Here is a 21,964-nt window from a genome sequence, read left to right as displayed (position 1 = left end):
TCAAATAGACATCATCTCTCAGAGAAGAAAAGTGGTGAGACAGGTTCCTACTAACGTCTCTGATGCTAAAGTCTGCAGTTCTAAATGACAAATGAGATGCCATCTTTGAAGGCCTTTGAATTCTCCCCAAAGTACACAATATAAATTCAAGTTGTTCTATTAGTTCTTTTTTCATCAAATGAGTCTGTGTCAATTTTAGCAGTCTTTCACATTAAACCTGAGGGAAAACATTTTACCATAATCTTGGTTCTTAATACTGCAATACCTCCCACCCTATTCAAATCAGTAAAACCTACCAAAGTGTGACGTAATGGGATCTGATCCCACAGCAATTCTCCCCATAAATGCCTCTATTGGCATTTAACCTTCATAAGCTGTACCTTTACAGAAGAATGATTGCATATTTCTTTGTGTCTCTTTCTTTTTACCCTCTTGTTTACTAATGCTGTCTTGATTAGAAAGTACCACCAAAATGCAATCATGCATTTTATTTGAAAGTTAGTTGTCCTTCTTTTTCTTTAACATTTAACTCTAATTTTTCTAATGTTTCTTTTTTTTATTTTTCCATTAGAGTGACCTCAGTTCTGTGGTAATTTTATTTAATTTATTACAAATTTGTATGCTTTTCTTCCTGTCTACTAATTGACTCTCTGCCTGTTAACATCTGTTTCTAAAGCATAGTGGAAAAACAAAGCTAGTTGTGAATATATTGCCATGATTTTTTTCATTTAGCTGGGGAAATTTTTTAAATTAATACTAGTTCTCTTCTAGGTTAAGGGAGATAAATCAACTCAAATATTAAATTATTGGATTAAAACAGTTACACCTTGAACCATTGTTTCTCATTTAGCCTTTATTTTAAAAAGTAGTTTAACCTTCTTTCTTTTAAGACATGGGGTTTCAGTTGTCTTGATCTAGTAATCCATCCATCTTAACTACTCTAAACAATTTCAACAGTAGTACTCTGAACAGAAAGAGTAGTAATCTGTTTGAACGCAGGTATATAATTGTATAAGTTTTAAATCAGGGCAGATGAAATTGGATCTTTAACAATAATAGATAAAGAATATATTTCCAGTTAGCTATTTAAAATATGTAGCATTTTTATTATATATACATATATATTTTACTAAAGAATTAGTATGTCCTTTGTGTCTTTTTGAACTTAATGCCAGCACCAATTGTCCTAGCATTAAATATGGCCCTAGTTTTCATTTAATTTTCAATTGTTTTATGTTTATTATTCAGACTAATTTGGTTTTCCATTATGCTGCTTATTTTTCTTCTCCTACCTACCTAGCTCTTCCTAAATTTATGCTGACAGTTTATGCCTTTAAAAATAACTTGAAGTTTGGGTCCATGGTGATTTTTAAAGCAATGGATTGATGGGATATGGTATTTACCTACCTTCTGGGGAAATACTAACAAAATGGAACCATCAAATAATATGTCACTTATAATTACTGTAGCACATTGCTATTCTGTTTTGGAAAAAAAATAACAATGTACTACAAAATCCTGTCTTCTTAGTAGATATTTATAAGTTTTAGTAATTAGATTGTGGCTCTGTAGTTACATTTTTCCAAGTTTGTGTTGCCTTTTGTAATGCAAAATGCCCACAAGTGCCAAATCTACATGACTTTAAAACTTTGCTTCATGCTAACTTCTTAGTAAATGACAGATGGAAACAAAACCAAGTAATACAAAGACAAGTCATTTTTTTTTTGCATAATTGATCATAGAACAGAGGAGCCATATAAAATATACATACATAAGTACCTGATAACCAAATTTGAATGTACTTTCTCATATCACACAGACATCAAACCTGTCAGCAAGGCAAAATTACCTGTTCCTGAATTTTGCGTTTCAGAGATCCAAAAAAAATCATATAGTTCCTCTATATGAATTTTTTCACATTTTAATGCTTAATAAGCATGTCATTAGAAAACAACCTTAGAAATTACTAGACCAAACACTCCTAGAATATAAGATTCTCATTTTGAGAAGCAGTACCTGATGAATAAAAGAAAATTAGCAGATATTTCATTCTCTATAATGAAGGAACTTGGTGTACTGCACAGTCACAGTAAGATTATTTATGCAGATTAAATATAATGTTAATGATCACTCCCCTATGTCAGGAAGACATTTGGAAATGAAGTGAATATGATGTACTATAATAGAGTCTCTATTACTTTTCACTATAATATCTACTAGTTCAAAAAAATTAAGATGTTAAAAGTATGCTCACGCATACCAAAAATAAAGCACAAACCCCAAAATTCTTATCTTATTGAGAGATTAGGATATTGCAGTGAAATTCTGATTAATTTTAGAATTTCAAGTGTGAAACCTATTATAGTTTTTCCCCTATCCATTGTTTGATAAGACATCAGTGACTAACACTTTCGCTCCTGATAATTATATTGGGATGAAGATTTCTTTTCTTGCATTAATTACAGTAACTTTGATTTGCAGGCATGAACTAATCACATTTGTGGTTAATTTTTTTCTTCAAATAATTAAGGTACTTCGGTTGTTCTAAATATTTAAAATACCATTGTGCTTTGGTGGCCGTTTTCCCATTTCTTTAGACAGATGAAGTATTTCTTGAAGCCCAAATTCAAAACATTACAACCTCACCTATGTTTATGGAGAAGGTTTCATTGGAACCATCTATGATGTACAATGTAGTAGAACTAAACACTGTGAAACAAGCTGGTGAAGGGTGAGTACAAATAAGGTGTCTCCAATGGTCTTGGTTTTCACGTGCATCTGTCTATACTAACATTTACTTACTTCCATTCTTTTTTTTTTAAACTTTAATTTTAGAGCCAGTATTTTTATTAGTAATTCTTGTGCTTTTAAGTAGAGAATTATGGAACAATCATGCAGCACTTTTTATTTTTCAAAGCACTTAAAAATATATGTTTGTGTACACATATGCATACTCATATAATTTATGTTATATTACATAATATACACATTTCATTATATATAATCAATAATTAATAATTCATATTGTGAATTTATATATACATGTATATTTCCTTCTTCATAAAAAACCATTTATGGTTAAAAGGTAGGATTTAATCCTATTTTTAAAATAATACAACTGAGACATACAGGTTGAGTTAGACTTATTCAAGGGCAGCTTGAGAGCATCTAGGTAGCTCAGTATATTGAGAGCCAGGCCTAGAGACTGGGGGTGGAGGGAGTGGTTCTGGGTTCAAATTTGGCCTCAGACACTTCCTAGCTGTGTGACCCTGGACAAGTCACGTGATTGCCATTATTACCTAGCCCCTATCACTCTTCTGCCTTGGAATGAATGCACAGTATTGATTTTAAGGCAGAAGGTAAGGGTTAAAAAAAAAACTGTAGTGAGAACTTGGTTTATATTCCATTTAATTGAAGTGAATGGTCTGTGTACTCAAGAATAGGATCTATTTAAGATGAGAGGGAAAGGGAACTAGATAGGAATAATAAGACTAATAGATAGCAGTTCATTGCATTGTATTCTTCCTATATCTTTCTAAATACTTTTAAATGCATTTTTGCATTTGACCTTCAGAACAACCTGTGAAATAGGCATGTTAGCAATTCTTGTCATTGTCTTACAGGAGCCTGAAAGTCAGTGAGGCTAAGCAGTTACACCCCCCACCCCACAACAGGTTGCTGCTAATTATTTAGAGAGCCCGGGCCTGCTTGCTTATTGTCCAGGCAGTGCTGCATCTTTGAAAGTGAAATGTTATAAAATGTCAGTTGAAGGTATTTAGAAAACAGGCCATATGAAACAAGCCATAAGAAAAATCATTAACATAATAATATAATCAAATTATTAGTAATAATAATAATAGAAATGCAAGGCAAAGCAATTCTGAGTTTTTACCTTGTGTCCAGCAAATTGGCAAAGATGACCAAAAGTGAGAATAGTCAAAATGGAGGGACTAAAGATAAAGTAAACTAGACCTGGTGAATGTCCATCAAGAAGCCGAAGACAGCCTTTTTGTCTCCTAGCCATGAAGAATTCACCAAAGAAAATATGACAACCCTTCAAATATTTTAAGTCAATAATCCTATGTTGCACCTGTTAAATAATCCATGTGTCATGTTATTTATAAAGAATAACTGGGGGCAGCTGGGTAGCTCAGTGGAGTGAGAGTCAGGCCTAGAGACGGGAGGTCCTAGGTTCAAATCCGGCCTCAGACACTTCCCAGCTGTGTGACTCTGAGCAAGTCACTTGACCCCCCATTGCCTACCCTTACCACTCTTCTGCCTTGGAGTCAATACACAGAAGTTAAGGGTTTAAAAAAAAAAAAAAAGAATAACTAGCCATAGTTTGGCTTGAGGTGAAAGGCGTTATTTTAAGAGATGCTAAAGATTTTTGTCAATTCTTTTCCTCCCTCAGGATGTCCACATTTGGCTCAAGGACATATTTGCAACCAATGGATACACGCCAGTACTTATATTGCCTAAAGCCCAAGCAAGAATTTGCAGAAAAAGCTGGAATTATTAAGGGGGTAACAGTAATTGGAAAATTAGATATAGTGTGGAAAACAAACCTTGGTGAAAGAGGAAGATTGCAGACCAGCCAATTGCAGAGAATGGTGAGAACGTTTCTTTTTTATGTCAGACTTTCCCTTTGTTAAGTAAATTGTCCCATCAGTAAATAATTAAGAGAAAGGCATATCATGAGAGGACCACAGACAAGATTGATCATCTCACAGCTCTTTAAGTAAGAAATAACTTCATATTTTATGAAGCAAATAGGTTGAACAAGTTATTAAGCAAGTTTGAGTTCTTATGTTAATGAGTCAAATAAACGTCAAAATTAGAACTTTTCTGTTTTCTATGGCTTCTGCTTGAAGGATGAAGACAGTGGTCTGTCCCCCTCAGATCATTAAGACTTTCCAAAAGAATAATCTCTTAGACCTTGCTCTAAACTGTCAGAGCAAAGTAGTTACTCTCCTTTTAATGTTGAAATAGAAATTTCAGGAAGAAAAAGATGTATTATTTAAATAGCCTTTTTTTTTTTCAAGAAGAAATGAATAATTTGCTAAGCTGTCAAATTTCTAGAAGGTTGATGTTATGTTTCCTTTCTTTGGAGGAGTGGGAAACTATGGGTGTGGAACAATGCAAACACTGTCCAATTTTGTTGATGGAACTGTCTTTTTTCTTTATCGTTTCTTTTTTAAAATTCTGTATTCCAAAAGGATGAATGACTATAGGAGAGAAAGAGATTTTTTGGAAATAAAGGTGATGGAAAGACAAAATATACTAATTAAAATGTAAAATGACAGAATTTAAAAATTAAGATAATTGACATTAGCTATCACATCTTTTTTTTATTACACAGTCTTTCTAGTCACTCTATTGTCTGGATACTTCCATAGTCATATTCATTGCTAATGTATCCATGAAAAACCATGATTTCCCTTCCCAACTGTTATTTGAAAGTTGTAAAAATAATAGTTTCTTCTTCAAGGTGTGTTTATTGAGCACATGGAAGCAATAACACCTCTGAGAGGCTTCCTGAAGTGTAATGCCACCTCCAACCTACATCCAAGGTTTCTGCCAGGTCCTTCCTAACTATTTGCTATTTGACCATAATAGCCAAGGGGGGGTGGGGAGAAGAGAGGAGAGAGGAGGAGAGAGTAGAGAGGAGAGAGGAATAAACTTTTAGATCTTCTACCCACTAGGCTAGCCTGCTCTGAGATGTAAACCATATCCTTATTTGCATTAGCACTTTCATTGTGATGAACTAACAGTATTCTGGGGTAAATAAGATTCTGGCATTTTTTCCTTCTTTTCCTTCAGGCCCCAGGCTATGGTGATGTGAGGTTGTCTTTAGAGGCAATCCCGGATACTGTGAATCTGGAAGAACCTTTTCACATTACTTGTAAAATAACGAACTGCAGGTAATGTCCACGTTCTGGCTTTTTTCTATTCATAATATATTTTTTATTTGGAAAATGATCATGGCAGATATCTTCTACATTTTATTAAATAATATTGAATCTTATGGACTTAGGCAGCTGAGAACATGATATTCTATCATAAATGGCAAAAAACCAACCTACATAAAAAAGCATGGCCTAACTTCTAGATCATTAATTAGCTATGCGAGCTTGGGCAAGTCAGTTATCCTTTTCCTCAGTTTCTCCACAGGTTAAAATGGTGGTGTCTTTCTGTCTAGCCCACAAAATGGATCAATGGTACAGTGGATAGAGCACTGAGCCTTGGAGTCAGGAAGACATGATTTTGAATTTAGTCTCTAAATACAGACTACCTGTGTGGCCCTGGGCAAGTCACTTGGCCTCTCTGCCTTAATTTCCTCAACTATAAAATGGGGCTGATAATAATAGCATCTGCCTCTCAGGATTGTGGTGAGGATCAAATAAGATATTTGTAAAGTGCTTAGCACAGAACCTGACACTTAGTAAGTGCTTAATAAATGCTTGTTTCCTTCTTTCTTTCCTTCTAACAAGGCAAAGGGGAAGGAGAAAATAAGCTAATGGATGTCAGAATACTTTCGAAAGCCTCAGCGCTAAAATAGTACAAGGTGATGATATTTGGGTAATTTGTTCATCAGTAAATGATGTTCCTGATATTCAGAAACCAAAGTCATCCTCTACAAACATCCCAAGAATCCCCCAATCTGGGGTTTATGACACTTGTTTTTAAGGTATATCTCTAATAATAGAGGAACTATGGAAATCAATAGTTTTAGTTTCAGAGTCACTGACATTTCTCTTGAAATCACTTGTCCAATGTCTTAGGATATTACACCCAACTAGGTCATGGAAATTGAAGTTTAGACAACTCTTATTTATAAAGAGTGCATTACAAAACCATTTAGAATGAAACTTTAGTGCAATATTGTGAGCAACAGGATTTTCAGATGAAATATTATTACCAATGATTAAACCCGAACTTGATCTGATGCTACAAGCCTTTTTTTTCTGGGCCACTTTCATATATCTGCTTGTCTTTGAGCCTTATCACTGCACATCCTAAGCAAAGACTTGGATTAAACATCAAAATGGCTTTTGGAGCGGACCCGGATTGTCTTTTTTATTTCTGACAAGGAGACTTTAATAGAAACAGAAGTGCTAGAAAGTACAGGATTAGGCAAGAATTCTGAATGCCTCTCAGAACAAGAATACTTTGAATAAGAGACAACTAGCATCAGTGCTTCAGTGTTGGAATTAAAACTAGAAAGTCCAGCCTCCAGACATACAGATTACTTTAAATGCTATTTTGAATCTCAGAATCAAGAAAAAGGTGAAGTTAAAGGCAACTTGTATCTCAAGAAAAAAGGAGGAAAAAAGATGTAGAGGGAAGACAAGAGGATTGAAAGATGTCCTCTTACTTCTGCAATGTGTTTTCCTTTATATTCTTAGGGAGTAAATGTATTAGACCTAAGTAAAAGGTGTGCAAATTGAAACTGAAGAAATATGCTACTCTAAGCCATTTTCAAAGGAACTATATTTATTCGTACTTTTCTGATCTCTCTAGCAGTGAAAGGACCATGGACTTGGTTTTGGAAATGTGCAATACAAATTCCATCCACTGGTGTGGAGTTTCAGGAAGACAACTTGGAAAGCTAAACCCAAGTTCATCTCTTTATCTTGCACTTACGCTGCTTTCTTCCGTACAGGGACTGCAAGTATGTGACCTCTCTTTTTAGTAATGTCAAAATTGTAGATGTAACATTCACCTTCGAATTGTAATCTAGATTTTGATGGCCTCTTATACCAAGTTTTGTTCTTATTAATTCAGTAATTAATTTTATGTCTTTGACCAATTAATGAAAACTGCTGTCTTTTTGTCCTTTCTTCCACCAGAGTGTCTCTGGCTTACGACTAACAGACACATTCTTGAAGAGAACATATGAATACGATGATATTGCCCAAGTCTGCGTGGTATCGTCAACCATTCAAGTAGAGAGCTAGTTTTTGTCTTGGATTTTTTTTTTCCCATCTGAATGTTAAAAATGTTTAACCGTTGAGCTTATGTTAGGGTCATAAGCACATCGCTAACAATTCTATCATTATTTAAATTTCTTCCTTGAGATAATAATAAGACTTTGGATTTTCTAAACATGCTGTATTTTAAAGGGAGTTCTCCTGATTTTATCTTCTCTAAGACAATAAATTATATTTCTTCACATCCATATTTTCTGTTTCTGCAGTATTACCTCCTTTAGACTCATTATAGGTAGGCACCAGATCCCTTCCTTTGTCAGAGGCTAACACTTGAAAATGATGGGGTCTTGCTGTTAGATTTCCTAACAATGCAGCTGTCATTCTTCATTCAACTCTAGGTGGCAACCTAGATAATAGAATACCTTCACTCAGAGAGTTTATGGGATTCTAACCATAGAGACTTATATAAAGAATTCATAACTGTTCTATTTAGCCTGCTCCATCCTCCCCCCCTTACCACCAACCCCCTGGGACTCCCAGCTTTTCAGAGTAGACCAAATTCTCAAGGACAATGTTTAGAATGACTAAGGCCAGTCTCCCTCATTTAACCTGTAATATTTACTGCCTAGATGTACAAGTGCTTGTCCGATAGGCTTAGCAGTTATTGGGAATGGCAGGCAGTGTTTTATATTTAGAACATATGGAGCTTTCTTTTTTATCCTCTGATATTAGTGGTTTTATATTAGTCATAGCAGCATGGTCAGAATTGGTCAAGTTCCAACAGTTATTACTCCCACAATTGGGCCTTGTTATAACTGTGTGATAACTTAGGCTTCTTTTTACCAAATAAAGTAGTCTGATGGAGTTTTCCCATCTCTCAAAGCCAAGAAGTGGCTTGATTTGGCTGCAAATGAAAATCTACCACTCTTGCCATGAAGATTTTCAATGTTCTAATGTTGACATCTCTTGCACTTGAAATCTAAATGCTTCTTATATTTGTTTTCTCTTGATAAATTGGCCCTTCATTATATTTAATCACCAGACTGCTTATCACTGTCATGCAGCCAAAGAAAATACTGCAAATACAGCGTAATGAAACTTTCTGGTGCAATAATAATAAAGTGTCAGCAAAATAAAAGCTCATAAACTCTTATGTTCAAAGCAATTCTGTTTAGGTAAGCTAGATAATTAAAAACTATACACGCAATTTAAGTGTGTGGGTTAAAAATAATTTAAATAAACATTCATTTGTTTTAAATGCATAAGTATTTATTAATTACATGACAAACTGTTGTTGGCCTAAAATGAAAGTGATTTCAGAACATGGTTTGCCATTTTAATTGGAATAATCCATATGAAATGTCCTCAGTCTAAAATAAAGTGCAATTAGTTAAAATTATAAAGTGTCTTTTTCTTCTTCCTCCTCAGTGATTAAGATGAGTTAAATGACAGCAAAACCATGTAGCCAGTATAATTGGTATGTTACTTTTTCATCATACATTTCCTCATTAAAAAAAACCCTTCTGTTTTTTCCCAGATTCAAATGGAAAAGCATTTAATGCGTGGTAGTCACTTGGGAATTGCTACATTGTTTGGTTTCAGGATTATAAAGCCTCTTCTGTTAATATACAAGTAATTGGACCCTTGCACAGTTTATGCTTTCACTTTAGTGTAACCCTGTAACATTAGATAATGCCATTAGTTAGAAAAGATGAGTACTTGAATTACACATAAACTGTAAAAGATAGGTATGAAATTCATTCTTTGCTACATGGTACATGAATTGAACATTGTCACCTAAGCACAAGTCAGAGATTGCATACATCATCTTAATTAATACAGCCATAACTAAAGAAATCTACTTAATGAAGTTAAAAAACTTTTTCAGAGGTTCTGCATCAGTAGGGAAAGTTCAGCCTAGGATTCCCAGAAGTCTCTACAACAGTGATATCACAATTTTGGACGGACACACACACACACACACACACACACACACACACACACACACACACACACTCTCACACACTCTTTGCCCCACCAAAAAAAAAAAAAAAAAAAGCTTGGGGGAAAGGAGGGGAATCAAATATTATCAAATTATATAAACAATAGTATAATTTGATCAGAACTGGGCCTCATCTAGACATACAAAAATTGGGTAATTCCAAGAATATTTCAGAAAAAATAGCTCCAATCATGTCATCCTGTAAATCAATAATGGAGATTCCTCAGCGTGCATAAAGAAGATAAGATGCCCAGCTCTCTAACCTGATGATGGAGAGATAAGGAATTGCTTTTGTACAGTCAAATGTCCAGATGAATCACAAATCCCGAGGGGGCAGTCAAGCTTATGATTTATATATCAAATTGACTGTGTTTAAGATGAAAAATCTTAGGAAAGATCTTCAGAAATCGAGGAAGGTTAAAAGCAAGAAGCAGAAATAATTCCATTAGTCAAATGCCCTTGTATTTAACACAAAACAAAGGTGGAAGATGGAAATCACTTAAATACAGAACAGCATAGTTTGACCACAAGCACTACAGAATAGAGAAATTAAAGTTTCAAAATAATTTTTAATTTACTTGAGTACCAACATGGGTAGATCTGATGTCAACAGCTAATCTTTGCTAGGGTGATGAGTCATTTGTTAAAATCAAATTGACTTCTGCGAGAGGCCAGAGTCAAGCTACAAAGGGTATCTGAAGGCTAGTAAGATTTCATGCTGGGAGCAAACTTGGAGGACAGAGAATCTGGCCTTGAGCCCACAAGATGTATTGGTTTGGGTAAAATACTTGAAGCCACTGAGCAACAACTGACTTCTTTTGGTACATAATAATGTATTAGGGCCCACCAAGAGGAGTTAGGTCATTCTGTTCTTCTCTTTTCCACTCATCTCTGCCCGATAGGACTATGGCTTTATATCTATTTCCCCCGCTTCATGAAGCATAACTTTTAAAATATTTTGTTTCACTTGCAGAAGTTCTAGCCTCACAGAGAAGGATAAGAGGAGGGTTCTTTTTCAACCACAATATAAAGAAGATCTGGGCTGAGACCTTTGGGGAAATTGGTGGTAGCAGATTTTTCTATCACCATATTTATGCTATATTCTATATGAATAGAGAGCTTAGTAGTCATAGCACCTCCAAGATGTTCCCTGCCCCTATCTAGATGGGATAAGGTCAGGATGAATACGAGGAGAGCAAAGAAAGCAATCATTAGGATCAAGCAGCTGTGTAGGGAGAACATCCTGAGAGGCCAAAGGGAATCAACAGTGATAAAATCAGGCTGAGGTGGATTGGAATAGGTTAAATTATTCCTGGTGTCTTTGTATTCCCCATGCCTTAGCACTTAATAGGTACTTGATAAATTTCAAGTTGAAAGAAAGAAAACCCTTGCATTTACCCCAGAACCCCTATCCCACCCACCCCCACCCCAAAAAAAGGAACACAGAAAATTGCTGGCTCTGATAAGAAAAATGAGCTGATGAAAAAAAAATCAACCTTGTGATTAATATTGTGTCATAAAGTTACATTGAAAAGCTGATTTTCAGCAATCCCTTCTTCAGAAATGAGAAGTCATTGGATGGCAGTTAAATATTTTGGATTGGTAACTGGGATAGTCCAAAAATGAGCTAAAGAGATGAAAATGAGAAACTACTGACATTGACAGAAGGTTTGAAAAACAAACCAATAAATGAAAAAAAAAGGAAATGAAGTGCTTGGCGATTTTCTCTCAAGCCCTCTCTCTCAATACTTAGGAGACTTCCACATTGGCTATCACACTAGTGGATCTACATTGGGTACGAGGAAGAAGGGGCATCAATCAGCAAATGTTGGGCTGGAAAAGAAGCAAGAGTTAAAGGGAAACAGATGAACCAGGCTAAAATTGAACCCATGATAAGTAGAAAGAAAGTCTCCAGCACATTGTGTAGCCCCTCTTTGAAGGGTCTCTAGAAGAACAAGAACAAGGAATAGTTGGGTTGTGATCTTCACCAAAGGCAGAAACTAAGGATGAGACAGACTATAGATATGCTGGTGTCTAGTGGCATACCCTGCATGCTTCACACAAATTTGAGGCTAACATGGGATTCAAACCCAGTCTAGCCCACTGTTTTAGCCAGGACCTCTTTAGAATTCTCATAAACACCTTCACTCTTCTGATGATAGTATCCCATATGGAGTGGGACACTCGTAGTGTTTCTGACAAAGGTGACGGTTCTATTTTGTATTTGACAGAGGCTTAAAAACAGAAGGTTGGTGTGCCAAACTAAAGGAAGTAGATGATTGTATGAGCAATGTTAGTCACAGTCGGATATCATTTGTGAGCCATCATAAAACTGCCAAGATCAAAAATCCAATGTTTATTTATTAGAACATAATTAAATGCACTTAGAAAACCCTCAAGTCCAAGCCATTGATTTATTGAACCTAATGTATATTCTGACCCAAATTTAGTTCTTGTTTTTTTTTCCTCAAGGTGAGGTTTCCACTGGTAAAATTGTGCTAAAGGATACTGTTACATGGCTGGCTTAAGTATCACCACAAAAGATTTCTAAGCATATTTCATTATGCACATTCATATCTATCTATGCATATGTATGCATATTTTATAAAGAACACAGCTGGCCATGCAAATACTATCAGTACCACACTATGGGTCTGATGCATAGAAAATCTGGGCACCCCATCCCCATTCATTCTCTGTATCACCTTCCTTCCTCTGCTCCCTGACCTTGCATTTTCCCCCTAAATTACTTTTTATTTCCCCAAGCTTTGCTTTTCACCAGCTCCTGGTTTTCTTCTCACCCATTATCATGAGCAACACTAAAGCTAACACTGATCACTACAGTCTGGATTCTCAGAGGTGAGCAATGCCAGAAGGGAACCCCCTGCCCCCCGCCCCCCCAGGGTGATCGAGCTGTGCTACCCTGGACTCCATGCTACTCAGGTGCAAATATGTTACTTCTGGGACACAGAGCAAAAGATGCCTGCCTGCAACATCAAAAGGAATATGGTGGCATTTAAAAACCTTTCCTTGCCCTCGCCCTAACAACTCTCTTAAAGGAATTCTGAGCCAGAGACCTCACCAACAAACAGCTCTAGGGTTTGATGAACATCTCCTGTGAAGAGGCCTGACACAATACTAATACACAGGACAGAGACTGAAAATGGAATCTTGTCAACTGTTATGTTGGTATCTTAGTTAACAAGGCTATTAAATATTCATTTACAAAGGAATCACTTACATACAATGATATGTTCAAGTCTGTGTGTGGTAAATCTATTTCCTATACAGATTTATTCTTAAAGAAACACACCAAGGATTTTCTCTTCATCTCCTTTCCAAGCAGCAGAGTTAAAATGATGTCCTTCCTTCCTTCCTTCCTTTCTTTCTTTTTCTTCCTTCCTTCCTTCCTTTCTTTCCTTCCCCCCCTCCTCCCCCCATTAACTACAGTAAACATGTCAGGCCTATAAAACCATTCACATTCTAGTTCTAGGAGATGCGCCTCCCATCGAGTCAGGAGTGCTCTTCAGTGCTGCTGCTGAAGGATCGACTTCGAACGTGATTTCTCAGCTGCTCAATGAGCTCAGGATTTTGCTGCTGTATCTGCTGAGCAAACTGCTGTCCCCTGCAGCAAACAGACAGAAGGCAGTGAGGGCAGAGGAAATAACCCAAAGATATGGGACATGTACAGAAGGAAAGGGAGACAAGGCAGGGGACACGGTTAAAAAGATCACAGCTGGCCATGTAGATGCTACCAGAACCACTACACATATTCCACCAGTCTCTCTGATGTACCTAGCCCAAAGGACACTCCAGGACCCAGCGCCAAGCATCTATACTGGCTATCCCCCATGCCTGGAACTCTCCTGGATCTCCTCCTGTCTCCCCTGGCTTCCTTCAAGTCTCTGCAAAATGGCTTTCCTAGTCTAGCATAATATTAAAGACTTCCCTCTAAGACTATCCTCAACATGATCTTATGTGTTCAAAGTTGTTTGGAGGCTGTCTCCCCCATTAGACTGGGAGCTCCTTGAGAACAGGGACTTTTTTTTCCTCTTGTTTTTATTTCCAGAATATAGTATACTGCCTAGCAAAAAGTAGGTGTTTAAATACTTGGTGATTTGACTGGAAGTGTCCAAAATGAAAGCCTATGAAAGTAAAATTCATCTTTCTAAATGAAAAACAGGCAAAAGTTAAGAAGTGTCTGCTGCCTTTGATTAGGCCTGTTCAGTTCCAGTCTTCTGCTTGTGAAGATGGAATTAACTCTCCCTTGCCCATTTTTTAGATTTCATCACCAGAAGTGTACAAAACCCACTTATTCTTAAGTGGGGGAGGTCTGTGACCGACTGTGCTATAGTAAGTGACAAATCAGAATCGACTGCACCCTAGGCAGTCCTAAGCAAAGTTTCAGCTGTAACTGGCACACGTAAAATGGGAAGAAGGCACAGAAAGTAACAAAAAGAATGGTCTTTATAAGTGGCCAGAACTTCCTGTGAGAGGGCTTTTTGCCTTGAACTTGACTACCACGTGGGTGAATGAAAAAGGCTGACTCCTTCCCTGGCTTTCCTGAACAAACTAGCCTCTGGATGGGCCCCTCCTCTGGGAGGAGGCCTCATGGATAAAACCCTTGTTAATTGACCCTTAGGCCCTCCAGCTGGGGTTTCTGGAGTCCTGCCAGAGTAAAGCCAGGGCTTGAGCTTTACTCAGTGATTAGCTCAGTGATTCCCAAAAGTGGGTGCCACCACCCCTTGGTGGGTGCTGCAGCGATGGGGGAGAAAGGGGGTGTGATGGCCACAGGTGCATTTGGGGGCTGTGAATAACTATAAGGGGGCAGTGATAGTATGTGACAGGGGGTGCTAAGTAATATTTTTTCTAGAAAGGGGGCAGTAGGCCAAAAAAGTTTGGGAACCACTGGTCTATCTCGTTAAGCTAAATTTCTTAATCTGCTCTCTTTCTCATTTCTTTACTTTCACTCTTTCCTTCTATTTTTATAAATAAATTACTAAAAAGTCATTTGGAATTAAGTAATCATTCCTGGGGATCACACTCTGATAAATTTAGTCCAACCCTTTTAATCTTAATCTTTTACATTTTGCCCCTTACATGGTGAAAAGTTCAGACTTCAGAGTTCAGACAACACAGAGGCCTGGGTGACCTGGCACATTTATGTGAGAAGGGTAAGGAAGGGAAAAAGAGGGTGGAAGGAGGAAAGGAAGGGAAGGGAGGGAAAGGAGGGAAGGAAGGGAGGGAGGGAAAGGAGAGAAGGAAGAATGAAAGAAGGGAGAGGAAGGAAGAGAGGGAGAGAGGGAGGGAAGGAGGAAGGAAGGAGGAAAGAAGGGAGGGAGGGAAGGAGGAAGAAAATGAGGGAAACTGGGAGGAAATAAAAGTACATAAGAATCTTTGAGATGAAATTTCCCAAAGTAATTACTTTAATTCTGTAAGATATATGCCCCTATTTTTCGGGTGAAGCCCATATAAGCAGAAATTATTGAGTACAATCTGTCAAGATTTACTTCCATTAAATTAAAAAGATCATAAAACTGGAAGAAATCTGAAATGTGTGTATAGAACACCTCCAGAGGAAGTGGCTCATTCGCCAACCTCTAAGATGCTCTGGAGAAAGAAGAGAGAGGGATAAAGATATTAACATCCTTACTTAAGAAATTAGAGAACCAGAGTGACAAGCATAATCATCTATAAGGCATAGTAGTCAAGAACTAAAATCTCAGTTCTAGAGCTATCATGGATTCTCTCCAAATGTTACTTAACCAATCTGTGCCCCAATTTCTCCATGTGTAAAACTAATCAGTTGTTTTACTCTCCTCTCAGTTGGTCTTACAAAGATAATATGAAATAAAATAATGCACCCAAAAATATTTTAATATCTTGTTAGAAACACAATAATTAACAGAGGTCCTAACTCTAGAGACAGAGCTAAGCAGAGAATTCCTATTTTTTGTCTCACTGTCCAATCATCTACCTGATATATTCAAAAAAGAAATTCTAAAGTGCAAACTCTTTTTCAGCTTTGTTAACTCTAAGGAAGTGAAAGGTGATAAATATTATTATTTAGTAGCCTTTACATAGTGCTTTAAAAGTTTATAAAGCATTTACAAACATCTCATTTTGTCATCCCAGCAACTCTAGAAGTAGGTACTATTATTAGGTAGTGTAAGGGTGAAAAAGAGGTTTTATGGGTTCAATAGGAACTACTATTATCTTCATTTTACAGATAAGGAAACTGAGGCAGGCAGTGGTCAAGTGACTTGCCTAAAGTCGCATAGCTAATAAGTGCCTGAGGCTGAATTTGGATTCCTGTCTTCCAGACTCCAACTGTTAACTCTCTAACTACTTTGCCATCTAGATGAGTAGTACAGACAGCAAAGCAACACTAGTTCCAGAAGATAAAATAATAATAGGTGACATTTACATTATTCTTTACATACAATATATCAGTTGATCTTCTGGAGGCAGGAAATGCAAATGATTCTTGTCCCCATTTTGTTTATGGGGAAACTGAAATTGAATGAGGTAAACAGACTTATCCAAGGCCCCACAAATCGCAAGGAGCAGAACTGGAATTCTCAGTTCTATGTTTCTGAATTTGGTTCTATTTCAACTACAGCTAAACCCAAATGAGTACAAATAATGAGTCCTCGGAAGTAGCCAAATCATTCAAATATGCACTGTATACTTCACTGGGCTGGAACCAATTATAGCATATTTTATAAAAATTTTAACTTTGAATAGAATGAATTTGAAAACATCGACCACCTTCATCATTGTACACACTAACTAGGACTTTGCTGAATATACAACTTTGGAGCTTTAATTTACGAGCAAGCTGGACTGAAGTTTCTCATAAAACACTGAAAAGCAGGGCAGCTGGGTGGCTCAGTAGATTGAGAGCCGGGCTTAGAGATTGAAGGTCCTAGATTCAAATCTGACCTCAGACACTTCCTGGCTGTGTGACCCTGGGCAAGTCACTTATCCCCCATTGCCTAGCCCTTACCACTCTTCTGCCTTAGAACCAATACACAGTATTGATTCTAAGACAGAAGGTAAGGGTTTAAAAAAAAATCTAGTAACTCAGGTGAAAAGTGCTTCCTAATTTGATCCTCATAAAACTCATTAATGAATTCAGAAAGGCACTGCTTTTCAGATGTTAAAGTAACAAATTCAGGAATCTTCATTTCTGAAATGAAAGAAATAAATTCATTCAAGGAATAGATTCAGTGATGAATATAGTATAGTCAAAAATAAAAAATAAAACACTGAAAAAGAATTCCCTTGAATGTGGCACTTACGCTTGGATGAGACTGGACAGATCAGTTAGGCCTCCAACCCCAGCGGCAGGACCCCCAATGGCATTTGTCATCATTCCTGACATGCTAAAATATGTAAGAAATAATTTACAAGAAATAGTTATTTATGCCTTCTTTTCTTCTCTTTTTAAACAAGTTTTTGTTTTTTTGTGGTTGATGCTGAAGTATTTTATTTTTCCCCACTTATATGTAAAACTAATTTTTGGTGTTTTCTAACATTTTGAGATCCACATTCTTTGCATCACTCTCTTCCCTCTCTCCTGGCTGAGATGGTGAGCAATTTGCTATTGGTAATACATGTGCTATTTTTTGGGCATTTTTCACAAACCATAATAGGGTTCTGTGCCTGGGGAGAGTGGGGCGTACCCAAAGTTAGACACCACTATATATAGGTGGGTCATTTTGATTGAGAACTCCCAAAACAGATGAGTTCAGAGCAATCTCTGGCAACCTCCTTAAAGTTCTTACTCTCTCAGATGAAGAGCAAGCCCCCAAGTACAAAGATGAAGCCACCTCCAAATTACTTACAGCTGTTGAACTTGAGGGTTCTGCATTAAACTTGCTGCCTGGAATAGAGAGGAAATAACTCTCATTAAGGCACTTAGCACATTCTAAAATGCAATGTGGGCTGGAGGGAGGATGAAGCATTCATGAATCTATAGTATGAGGAATTTGATTATAATGTGCATAAGAGTTGGGTGTGGAAAGAAAGATAAGATCCTGATAAAAAGGCAATGAGGAATTATGTTTCAAGGGTAGAGAGATTTCAGATAACTTTATCTTGCTCCAAAAGGAGTGTGAACAAATTAAAAATGTAAACCTAAAAGTCCCTGGCATTAGAAGTGGCCCACTGTCCAAAAAGAAGGGAGATGGGCTCAGTAAGATCCAAAGATTTTATTCCTTTTTGTTAGATGTCTAAGCCTGAACGCTTGTTCAAAAATACCATCCCGTGTTCTGTTTTGGATGCATGCCCATTTTCTTCTTGGTACATTGGCAAAGGTTTCAATAATATTTATTGTTTTAAGTTATCAGTCTATAGATCACAGTTTCTTCTTTATTTATTACCTGGCACTAAATGACTAGCACTGAGAAAAATTCCCATTTGCTTTATTATCAGAAAGATAACTGCCAGTCAAATGCTGGCCCACCACTGATGTAGGGCCCCTATTCAAGTTACAGTCTTTATCCCTACAAATGAGGGGCTGAATCCAAGACTCAGAATAAACACCATTTATGTTCAGAAAGGTCAGAATCAAGCTGCCAAGCATAAACTTGCCCACTTGTTGTTGTCGTTGGCAGGCTGGATGGGGAAAAATCATGGGGCTGCTGAAATTGGGCCATCAAAAGGTTTAATTGCCTGGTCATGCATTCATTACAAACAGGTGCCAAATGTAGATGGGAAGGAGAAAGAGGAGCAGGAAGGGAGGAAAAAAGGGACCTCAGAAAACATTGTTAGAAAAACCTTGAGATAGCCTCCTAAGGTTGTCTCCCTCAAGGTAGTTTGTGCCCTAACTCTCATTCATCATATTGTTCTTTCTGTGAACTAGGCACTGGGTGACTCAGAACTCTAGGGACAAGAAAAGAACCAAGCAAATGGACTCACCATACTAATGAAGGCTGGATTGTTGATCAAACTAGCCATGTCGAAGCTCAGTCCTGTTCCTGTCTGGAATGAAATGATGTTCCCAAATTACTCAACCCCATTACAGTTTAATGCAGAGCGTAGAAGCATCAGAGAAAAAAATATGCCGTTGAGCTATCATTAATAACTTACAGGACTGGCCACCTCCCTTAATTTCTGTTCTGCTATTTTCAAATTAGACTTATAAGAATCATTTTCTGGGTCAAGATCCAAAGCTTTTTGATAACTTGTAATTGCTTCTTCATATTTATTCATGGCAGTGAGGGCCAGCCTGAGAGGGAGAAAGCAAAGCAGGGTAGAAATCTAACATCATTCATTATTTTAAAAAAGAAGAAGAAAGAAAAAATAATAGAAGTCAAGACATCACAAAAACTGTTCTAGTACTCTATGATTAGAAGGGGGTGGGGAGTAGCTAGATGGCTCAGTGGATTGAGAGCTAGAAGTCCTGGGTTCAAAATTTGGCCTCAGATACTTGCTAGCTATTGTGACTCTGGGCAAGACTACCCCTTTCCACACTTCTGCCTTGGACCTGATCGGCAGCATTGATTCTAAGGCAGAAGGTAAGGGTTTAAAAAAAAAAAAAAAGAGGAAGAAAAGGAAAATGGATTAGATTGACTTCACTGGTACAGAGAACTCCAAGGTGAGGAGCTTTCCCTTCCCACTATGGGGTGCACATTTCCTACAATTTATAGCATTAGAAAACTGCCTAGAGCAGAGATGGGCAAATTATGGCCCACTGGCCAGATGCAGCCCCCTGAAATGTTCTATCCGGCCACACAACATTATTCCTAATCTGACAAATACAATGAGTAGGATACAATACTAAGAAACTTCAAAAGAGTTGCCTTAGAAACAGACAGATGAGCATTTCCTTTCCTTTGGCCCCCTCTTTAAAAAGTTTGCCCATCGCTGGCCAGGGCAATGAGGTTGAATGACTGGCCCAGAGATACACAGACAGTATACATCAGAGGTATAACTAGAATCCAGGTCCTTCTGGACATCTCTCCATCCACTATACCACTTTGCCTCTCCCAATATCCAGTCCACATCAGAACTGGACCTCACAATTTATTTACCCTGTGAGGAAAATGGTGAGAAAATTGTGGAGAGGATTAGGACAGCAAGTAGTTAATTGTGGAAATTGAGTGAACCACACTGACTCCATCTTGTGACTTAATTTTGGGGCTAGTTTAGTTCCCTTTCTTTTTCAATTTTGGGCCTGGCCCAAATTCTGTCCAGTGAGAAATGCTGAATTGTGGGAATTGGAAGAAAATCTCATTGCATTGTTTGAACTTAGCCCTGCATGGCTAGGAAACTGGGCAAGTTGTACCTGCTGTCTAGAAACCCCTAGCTAAGAACCTAGGTCACGTTGACCAGAAACCCTGTCAGATGCTAAGGCTGGTACAAGTTTTCCTGTGATTGTACATCTCATGCAACCCATATGTCTTTTCTGGAAACTGGCCTCACTGGGATCAATCAGTTACTGTTTTCATGTTTTTTTAATGGCAGGTCCTGGGGGAGGAGTGAAATTTCTCTTCCTGAATTCAGGGATTTATAGCTGTTGGTTCTCTCCCTCCCAACTTGGAAAGTACCTTATCTTTCATTCAATTAGAAATCAGATTACCTAATATTGCATGGCTTCCTTTTAATTAATTAATTTTATTTGATTAATTGTTTTTACTGTCCAGCCCTAAAGTGAGGGAAGGTGTTTGGGCAATTGACTTGCATTGCTTGATAAATCAATATGCTCAGAAAAGGAAATTTTTGTCTCCTCCTTTATTTCTACTTTTGCTGTTTAGAACTCTAACAAATCTGAATAGATGGCTCCACAGATACAGGAGCTGGCAGTCTAGCTCTTTGGCCACTGAGGTGCCATGCTCAACAGACATCTTCCTCATCTGTCTGGTCATTTTAATTTTTTACTTCTTGCCATCCGCCTTAGAATCAATACGAATTCCTGGACATAATAGCAAGGGCTGGGCAACTGGGGTTAAGTGACTTGCCCAGGGTCACACAGCTAGGAAGTGCCAGAGGTCATATTTGAACCCAGGACCTCCCACATCCAGGCCTGGCTCTCTGGGATCTCCTGATCCACCTAGCTGCCCCCAAGTCCTTTCACTTTTAAGGGTGGTTTTATGAATGTTTTGTTTTATGGATATCTAAATTAAGCTTTGCAAATGCTCCAGCTGATTTAGATCCCTTTAATCATAAGTTCCGGAATGCTGAACAACTTCCTGGGGGGGACATTTTAAGGACTTTGAACTTGCTCCGTGCTTAGCAGCAGAGGGAACAAACAACAGCACAGTTTAAAAAAAGGAACACACCCAGCATTCATTTCTATCCATCAGCTTAAGCAGTGACCCTAAGCACGTGCTTATTCATTTCAATGCCCAGCTCCACCTAGCCAGGATCCTTTTATTGGATAATCATTACGATCATACTGAAAAACAAGGGCCAACCTCAGGCGTAATCCCTAAACTGGGCAGTTTGTTGATTCTGTTTTAAAATCAGACTAATTCAGTTCCAGCCTGATTGGCTCACAGCAGCCTTTTGCCACTTGGACAAACTTCAGCACTTAATTAATACAGTTAATTATTCATAATGCCAGAAGGATTAGCACTAGAAGCAAAAAGCTATTTTCTACTATGTGCCAATACAAAGAGATCAGGGGTCCTAATTCTAATTCTCATACCCACAAGCCCCAGGGATTTAGGACAATTCTTTTTCTCCTCCCACAAAGATATTAAGTCTCCCAATCAGTTCAGGGGTTAAAATGTTAAGTGACAAATTAAGAACCATGTGTGTAAGAGCAGCAGAGAACTCCATGACGGACTTGAATATCCTCCTACAGAACTTACCCCATTCTCCCATAGGCCTTGCTGTACTTGGAATCGATTTCTATCGCTCTCTCACAATCTTTTATTGCATCAGTGTAGTGACCTAGTTTGCTTTGGGCAGCAGCCCTAGAAGGGGGTGGGGGGGAGCAGGAAAAGGAGAGGAGAGGAGAGAGAAGAGAGAAGAGAGAGAGAGAAGAGAGAGAAGAGAGAGAGAAGAGAGAGAAGAGAGA

General features: G+C 37.7%; 2 protein-coding genes across 5 annotated transcripts in view; one reads left to right on the top strand and one right to left on the bottom strand.

Annotated features, from left to right (window-relative positions):
* TRAPPC13 (trafficking protein particle complex subunit 13) overlaps nucleotides 1-9,893 on the top strand; it is a 42,302-nt gene extending 32,409 nt beyond the window's left edge. The window contains exons 8-13 of one of the 4 annotated variants that reach the window (XM_044663525.1): nucleotides 572-589; nucleotides 2,598-2,731; nucleotides 4,412-4,610; nucleotides 5,821-5,921; nucleotides 7,525-7,672; nucleotides 7,851-9,893. In XM_044663525.1, coding sequence (XP_044519460.1) covers nucleotides 572-589; nucleotides 2,598-2,731; nucleotides 4,412-4,610; nucleotides 5,821-5,921; nucleotides 7,525-7,672; nucleotides 7,851-7,958 — 708 coding nt within the window. In that variant the 3' untranslated portion in view covers nucleotides 7,959-9,893. Of the gene's footprint in view, nucleotides 1-571; nucleotides 590-2,597; nucleotides 2,732-4,411; nucleotides 4,611-5,820; nucleotides 5,922-7,521; nucleotides 7,673-7,850 lie in introns of all 4 variants that reach the window. The other 3 variants (XM_044663517.1, XM_044663542.1, XM_044663534.1) reach the window with 3 other exon arrangements.
* Nucleotides 9,894-12,274: 2,381 nt separating this feature from the next.
* Nucleotides 12,275-21,964, bottom strand: part of SGTB (small glutamine rich tetratricopeptide repeat co-chaperone beta) — an 88,339-nt gene continuing 78,649 nt past the window's right edge. The window contains exons 6-11 of the mRNA XM_044657716.1: nucleotides 21,756-21,860; nucleotides 19,030-19,168; nucleotides 18,859-18,921; nucleotides 17,784-17,821; nucleotides 17,238-17,321; nucleotides 12,275-13,558 (exon numbers count right to left, since the gene is read on the bottom strand). Of these exons, the coding sequence (XP_044513651.1) occupies nucleotides 13,447-13,558; nucleotides 17,238-17,321; nucleotides 17,784-17,821; nucleotides 18,859-18,921; nucleotides 19,030-19,168; nucleotides 21,756-21,860 (541 nt within the window). The 3' untranslated portion in view covers nucleotides 12,275-13,446. The remainder of the gene's footprint in view (nucleotides 13,559-17,237; nucleotides 17,322-17,783; nucleotides 17,822-18,858; nucleotides 18,922-19,029; nucleotides 19,169-21,755; nucleotides 21,861-21,964) is intronic.

This window comes from Gracilinanus agilis, chromosome 1 (assembly GCF_016433145.1).
Source record: "Gracilinanus agilis isolate LMUSP501 chromosome 1, AgileGrace, whole genome shotgun sequence".
NCBI classification, from domain to species: Eukaryota; Metazoa; Chordata; class Mammalia; order Didelphimorphia; family Didelphidae; genus Gracilinanus; species Gracilinanus agilis.
Note: the sequence above shows the minus strand (reverse complement) of the source record. Positions and strands in the feature narration are given on the sequence as shown.